Here is a 7,201-nt window from a genome sequence, read left to right on the forward strand (position 1 = left end):
TTTCAGCTTTTTATTTATCTGCAACATTTGAGTTCCTGAGACATTAGAGGAGGACCAACTGTCCTGGACTAGCGGGAGAAACTGTTCATGCTGCATTAGGTGGTGATTGAACCGAAAAGGTCTAATAGGTCGAGGACCTCTCTCCTGGAATCGAATACAACAAGAGGCATGATCCGAGAATAAAGGTTCTTCAATCGTAGCGATGGAGTTTAAGTACTTTTCAAACCAATAAACATTCCCCAACATTCTGTCAGGATTCCACCAGGTGAATAAAGGACCATGGGCTGGAAGATCTATCAGACCGAAAGCATCCAAACATTGTTGTAGCTCTTTACATCCACCAGAGTAAACTACAAAATCTTCACCACGAGAGTGTTCTTCGGGTAGAAGATTCTGGTTAAAATCACCAATAGCCAGCCAAGGAAGCCTGCGTAGAGGGGTGTGCAAGGACATGTCAACGAGGTCATTCCAAAGAGAAGCTCACTCATTTCTTATATTAGCACCGTAGACAAAATAAGCTTTGAAACTAATCTCCTTATCATGCCAGGAGATCCCACATGTGATGTGTTGTCAGGACTTCTGGTAAAGAGTTACCCGCACAGCTTGACTATATACAACCCAAATTCTCCCAATGTGGGAGTGTTCATAATTTGAGATAAGACTCCAACCCAGCAGAATTTTTTTCATAACCGTCTGCGTGTTGTGTTCTAAAACGTGAGTCTCCAAAAGGTAGCCAAAAACTGGTCGTTGCTGCTGGCACCATGATCTAAAACTCTGCTGCTTATCTGGATCATTGATCCCTCTTACATTCCAACAAAACATCAGCATCATAAAACTTTTTATGGTAGTTGAACTTTAGTGACGGAAGGAGAACCTTCCCGCGTGAAGAGAACCTGCTTTAAGCTTAGCCCTGATCTTCTTCTTCTGACTCTTTGATAGAACTTTTTTAAAAACCCCGTGGTTCTCATCTAAGGAGCAAACTGGAGGCAGAACCGGCTTAGGAGAGCAAGCAGGAGTGGTATCACCGGGTTCCTCTTGATCTTTTACCACCTCTACGACTGCGAGTGTAGGGGAGGGTATACCTTGAACATTGGTACTCTCAATTGGGACTGGATTTGCAATGCACTCTGGAGGAGTGACAGATGAAACAGGAGCACTACCAGGGGTCACCGAAGTAGAAGAACAATCTGGAGGCTTTTTGGTCCATTTCTTAGCACTGAGGATTACTTTTGGATTAGCGAGAGCCAACTTTGGTGGCACCACATGGATAACTTGTGATTCTTTCTCCTTCTCCTTTCCTTTCTTCCAAGGACAGATCTCTTCCGCATGATAAGCTCTCTTACAACAAGTACAGAGGGGGGGAATTAGTACAATGCTTGGAGGAATGGCCAGGTTCATCACACAGTGGTCAAATAGGAAGCAAATGGGGGAAAGATACCGCAACTCGACAAGTAACACCTGATTCAAACTGTGCATTGACAAACTCCGAAAGTGGCTTGAGAAGGTCAATCTCAGTGAACACTTTTGCAACTTCAAAGTTTGTCATATGCTCTGTCTCTTTATGGAGATGGATTGGGTGCCCCACAATGCTTGCAATCCTACTTAGAGCTAGAGGATTGATACTAAGATTTTTTGTCTCCTAGCAGGTCTCAATTAACCTAATGCAGTTGTAATACAAAAGGTGTCAATCCAAATGGGAAAATTTACTAACAATCGAGATGCAATCAAGCAGTCACAAGTTAAGCCAAATTCAAAATGATTTTTTGTCTAACAACCTAGAGTGAACGAGATGCAAGAACAAAACGAGTTTGCAGAACAAGAGCTAAAATGCAATAACATAAGAGAGCAAAAACAAGCTAAACGAGCAAAGACAAACGAGCAACCTATTGCAACTAAAACAAAGAACAAGCTTGAAGATGTAAAAACAATCAAATAAGTAGAGGCCTTAAGGATGGGGTTATTGATTTCGGTGGAGTCTCTTAATCTACCTAGAACGCCTAACAGAACACAATCAAGCTATTCCTAGACAACGAACATCACAGCTTAGCTAATTCAATCTCTTGATAGAAGCTACTCAGACTCAATCACTTCCAAACCTAACTTTCGCTAGAGAAACATGATTAAGCTGGCATGACAAACAAGTTCATTCACATCAATAAACACCCTAGACATCCAATCTCTTAGGCTAGGATTGCAAATCTCTGGTATTAGTTTGTTCAAGCATCCCATGGAACACCTTTTGGGTGTTGAGATGCTTAAGATCTAATCCCAAATGATCAGTAAGAAATTAGCAGTAAGAACACTAATCTAGAAGGGAAATCAAACAATCTAAGCTTAGGCATCCTATTAGACTAAGATTCTCCACCTTATCTATCCCATCCTCAAGAACCATATTTCACTACTCAAGAACAATCATCATCAAAAACCCAGAAAACCCAGAAAACACTAAATCAAGCATGACTAGATAGATAAAGATGAGATAAACAATTTTGCAGAAGAAATCAAACCCAAAAACTAAAAGAATTAAGAGATATCTTGATTACAAACTCAGAAACGTTTTGGTGACTACCCTAAAACCCTAGGATAAAAGCTATCTCTCTTGAATAAAGACTTAAAAGAGTATTTATAGCAAAACATGGAAAGCTCTAAAACATAAAATAGAAAGGCGGTTCAGGAATCCTTCTCTGACACGTCTTCAGAACAAATCCAGGACGTCGGTTTAAAAGCGTCGATCGAGTCACGTTGTGAGAGTGTCGATCGAGTGGAAGTTCAAAAGAAAGAGTCGTTTGTGTTTGCGTTTGCGTTTGCATTTGCGTTTTTTCTTGGCCATGGTCAGAAAAAGAGTCGCCAGCGATAGCCACCACCGACTCAGGGAGGCCAAAAGAAAGGGAAGGAGACTACCTCGGGAAATGGATGAGAGAGAGAGCCAAAACCTATGTTATGATGATGAGAGCCAAAAATATATATATATTATTAATATGCTTTTTACACTAAGTTTCTTATATTATTCTTAATACAAAGCTATTTTCATTAAATTTAAATAATTCACGCTTATTAGTGTAAAACACACTCTTAAAAATTGGAAGATATATCATATAACCTCTTAAAAAATGTCAAGAGTCTCATTCAAACTTTCTACAAAATTTCCGTTTAGACGTGTATAGAGGGAGACAGACAGAACACATGAACGAACCGACTTGTCATGTTTTTGGCAAAAACAGAGTCTGACCAACAACAAACTCAAGTCATGCAACAGTAGATTCATACCAGCTAGTTTTTTGTTTCCCATTCAATTTCTTAAAGATAAACACTAAAAAAAAAAAAAACATTGGTGTGTGATGAATGATAGATAGGCACATTGAATTTGGACAGTCACGCGTGGTTAGAGAGAGAGAGAGATAGATAAAAATCACATTCACATGACCCCATCACCCACATGGGAATGGTCCCTCTCACTTTCACACTTGCATCTTTTCATTATCCACCATTACAAAATAAAACATATATTAGATTTGCGAGATGAAGAAGCATTGATAAAGACTGTACACTAGTCATGAAGACCACGACCAATCTGTATTAGCTACGGGTAAACCAGAATCCAATACCCGAACCGGACCAAACCCGCCTAATAATAGTTAAATAACGATATACCCTTTTCAACTTTTAGTTTTTACCGCGTCCTTTTGTGTTGTTACCTAACGTCAGCTCCAAGTCATCGATACCAACATCGTGAATCTTCTCACCTTCCCATGGCTTTACCGACACATCTCCGACGAGGTTAAATGTAGGCGACGGAGGACATGTCTGAGAAACGCTAACCGGTTGGAAGTTTCCCCATCGACATGAATCAACCGTGGAGACATCAGATTCGTCGCATTCTGGAATCGATGTGTAGTGGTGGAGACGCCGTGTTGGGCTTGACGGAGCTGAGACTGGAAAATTACTGCTTTGCCATCTCGGGAGTCTCGGATTTGATCCTCTAGGAGAAGAGAGCGGTGGTGTGACAGGGGCACTATTGGAAATTCGTAGAGGAACGAGGTTTCCGGACGAAGCTAGGTTTTGGAGATAAGGAATGAGATAAGTCGAGGATTGATTCGGGTCGAACCGGTTTGGAATGTGATCAAACCGGGTCGGACTTGGGTAAGACGACGAGGATGGGCTAGCTTGATACGACGGAATTGGGCTTTGAAAGGCCGATGATTGTGGACTGAGTTGGATTGAGGAACACGGCGGTGTTGTTTCCATTGGTCGAGAACCCTGTCGGAAAAAATATCAGCTCAATGTCTGAAAATTAAAAAGAAAAAAAAAAAAGAGAATCTGAAGTTTAGAAATGGAACCTTTCGATAAGTGGTGCCGTCCTCGTGGACGATCCAACCAGCTTCGAGACAAACAGCTTTGAGGACTTCATTGTTGTCACAGTGTTTAGGGAGTTTGTAATTGCCCTGAGATCTAAGTCCGGTGAATATCTTAGCTGCTATGGCTCTTCTTCTTCTCTCTCTTCTTTTGTTGTTTTCTCTTTCTTTCCACGTCGGCATCCTCCCCGCCGCCGCCGTCGATCCTCCTCCTCCTCCTCCTGATGCCGTCATTCTCTCTCTCTCTTCCTCTTTCTCTATTTTTTTTTGTTAACTTTTCAGTTCTGAGTTATCTATGGGTTTTTGTTTGTGGTTGCGTAATTCTCGAAGAGAGCAAAGACTAAAGAATTTGAGAAAAAGAGGCAAAAGTTATACTACTAGTATAACTTTATATAGAAAGTTATATGAAATCGTTACGTATGTTATGGGACTAAACCCATATTATATATACCTATATATATATATATAGTTAAAAAATGATATGATTTTTAAGTTTGTAACTAATTTTGGTATATAAAGGGAAAAAAGTGAAGAAAGGATGTGGAATGAATCTAATGAATCTCGCTTACTGTTTAAAAAGCTTGACTTTGAAGTTGGGAAGTTTGATTATTACAAAACCAACTTTGTTCATCTGACAATTTTCGGTGGAAAAGGATATATTTATTTGAGTTTGGTTTTTTTCACCGTAAGATGAGAATCTGTGAGGTTTGATCCAACGGACAAAAAAGCGAGTACACTGGTCGAGAACATGTGTCAAGCCGCAGACGAATATATAGATTAAGATAATTTAGTAAAAAAAGATGCCTCTTCGGTAATTGTGGTTTCATAAGATCTGACGATGATGTTAAAAGTTTGAACGGCTCAGATTCAGTGGTCTCCACTAGACAGCACCTACCGCTCCAGTCAGGTCAACATGGGAATCATGTGTGTTCACGTACCAGAGATTTGTGTGCCCTGTTTTGCTTCACACGTGCGTCATAGAGACCTCGAGCGGCAGCTATATGGGATTATGGGGACCCGTTCGGCCTTCGAGCCCTACAATGCACGTGACTGTGGGGATCACATTTGCGGTATCTTTTTGTATTTCTTCTGTTGAAATTAATTTATAATGGTTTTTTTTTTAATTATAATTCCTACCGGTTCGAAACTGTGATCGTTCTTCTTAATTTTCGGTTTAGAATTAGACCATTGTGCCTAATGATATCTTCTTTCTTGTTATATATGAAGTGTTAAATTTTATCTAATCCGGTTTTTTAATCCTTCGTTTACTTGCATTAACAAACACAAACGTTAATTGGTATTCTTTGTTAATTCAAGCAAACGAAAAGCTCATAAGTACGTAAAAAGAACCACTATATTTTTTTTACAAAAATATATCATTAGGTTGTTGTAGCACACGAAAATTTAGGGAATGTTGTTTGTTATAGAATATAGATTCCATAAAATAATGGTGTCATATTAATGAGCCGAATGAGCATTTTATTTTGTTTTCGAAGTTGTCAAAGTTAAAAAGAGTTAAAACCCTAATCATATGGATAGCAGCCGTAGATGGGAAGGGAGAGACAAGCTGTGCATGTGATCTAAGTCCGGACATCGATTTTCAGGAGGTTGGTTCTTAAACTCTTAATTCTTCGAAATTGCTCTGTTTATCTGAGAATGGTATATTCCAACTCTTGACTATCAGATTACACGATGGAGGTGACGCTTCCACGCGATTTGGAAGATGAGATCTTATCTAGAGTTCCAGACAAATCTCTTGCAAGATTCAGATGTGTATGCAAGCAGTGGAACACGCAACTTGTAGAAGAGTCCTTTCTCGAGCAGCACTCGTCTCGTATGCACAACTATAGTGCAAGTGGTGAAGATCAGATTATAATCAAAGGTGCTCGTAATAGAATAAATTCGGTGGCCAGTCCGTCTCTAACAGTCCAAGACCTTACCCTTATAAATAAAAGATTAAAGGGTTCACGAGTTTGGCAATAGAATCAGAGTGTACAAGATTGTTCACTGCACTGGTCTATTGTTGTGCGTCATGGAGAACCAGCTTTTGGTATGGAATCCATTTCTGAAAATGACACGATGGGTCAAATGCAGCAGCGACTTTCACAGGTTTGACGATGCCTACGGTATTGGTTTCATCCGCCAATCACCAACCCAACACAACTACAAAATCGTAAGGTTTCGATGTCCTCATAATTCTAGAGATCGAGCTCCAAGGATTGAGGTATACGAATTCTTATCTAATAGGTGGAAGGTTATAACTAATCATATCAGTTTTGATTGGCACCTTAGAGTACCACTCTCGGGTGTGTCTCTTGGAGGGAATTCTTATTGGATTGGTCTTCGAGAAGACTCTACAGCTTTCATACAATGCTTTGATTACTCTAAAGAAAGGTTTCAACCCTTTGGACAACTTCCTTTTAGGTATGATGAGTATAATCCTCTCGCGCTAGAGATTTTTCGAGGAAATAGGCTTTCCTTGTTAGAGAAATGTCATCAAACAAGGAAGATATGCATATGGGTGAGGCATTTGATCACGCCTTGGACCATACTGATGGTCGTGGATATACCACATTTGCCTCTGCTATATGAACCTCATCGTAGTCGCTTCTGCCTGAATTTTTTTATTGATACAGACGATACACTCGTCACGTCTTGTTATTTCGAGGTGGCCAGATATATTAACATTTTCAGAGTTAAAGACAACGAGTTCCAAACAGTTTATGACACAACTGCCGGAAATACGTGCGTCTACGTTCCCAGTTTAGTTCATCCTCATGGATTTTCCAAGCAAGACACAACTCGGATACGGTGGAGGAAAAAACGATTCAACTAGTGTTTTGTTCCTT

The 7,201-nt window shown here is 40.0% G+C and overlaps 1 protein-coding gene across 1 annotated transcript; it reads right to left on the reverse strand.

Annotated features, from left to right (window-relative positions):
* LOC104780898 (BES1/BZR1 homolog protein 1-like) lies at positions 3,335 to 4,942 on the reverse strand. Its single transcript, XM_010505438.1, has 2 exons — positions 4,338 to 4,942; positions 3,335 to 4,257 (listed from the first exon to the last, which is right to left on the reverse strand). The coding sequence occupies exons 1-2, from the start codon at positions 4,584 to 4,586 to the stop codon at positions 3,664 to 3,666; spliced, it is 843 nt and encodes a 280-aa protein (XP_010503740.1). The 5' UTR covers positions 4,587 to 4,942; the 3' UTR covers positions 3,335 to 3,663.

This window comes from Camelina sativa, chromosome 4, assembly GCF_000633955.1.
Source record: "Camelina sativa cultivar DH55 chromosome 4, Cs, whole genome shotgun sequence".
In the NCBI taxonomy this organism is placed as follows: Eukaryota; Viridiplantae; Streptophyta; class Magnoliopsida; order Brassicales; family Brassicaceae; genus Camelina; species Camelina sativa.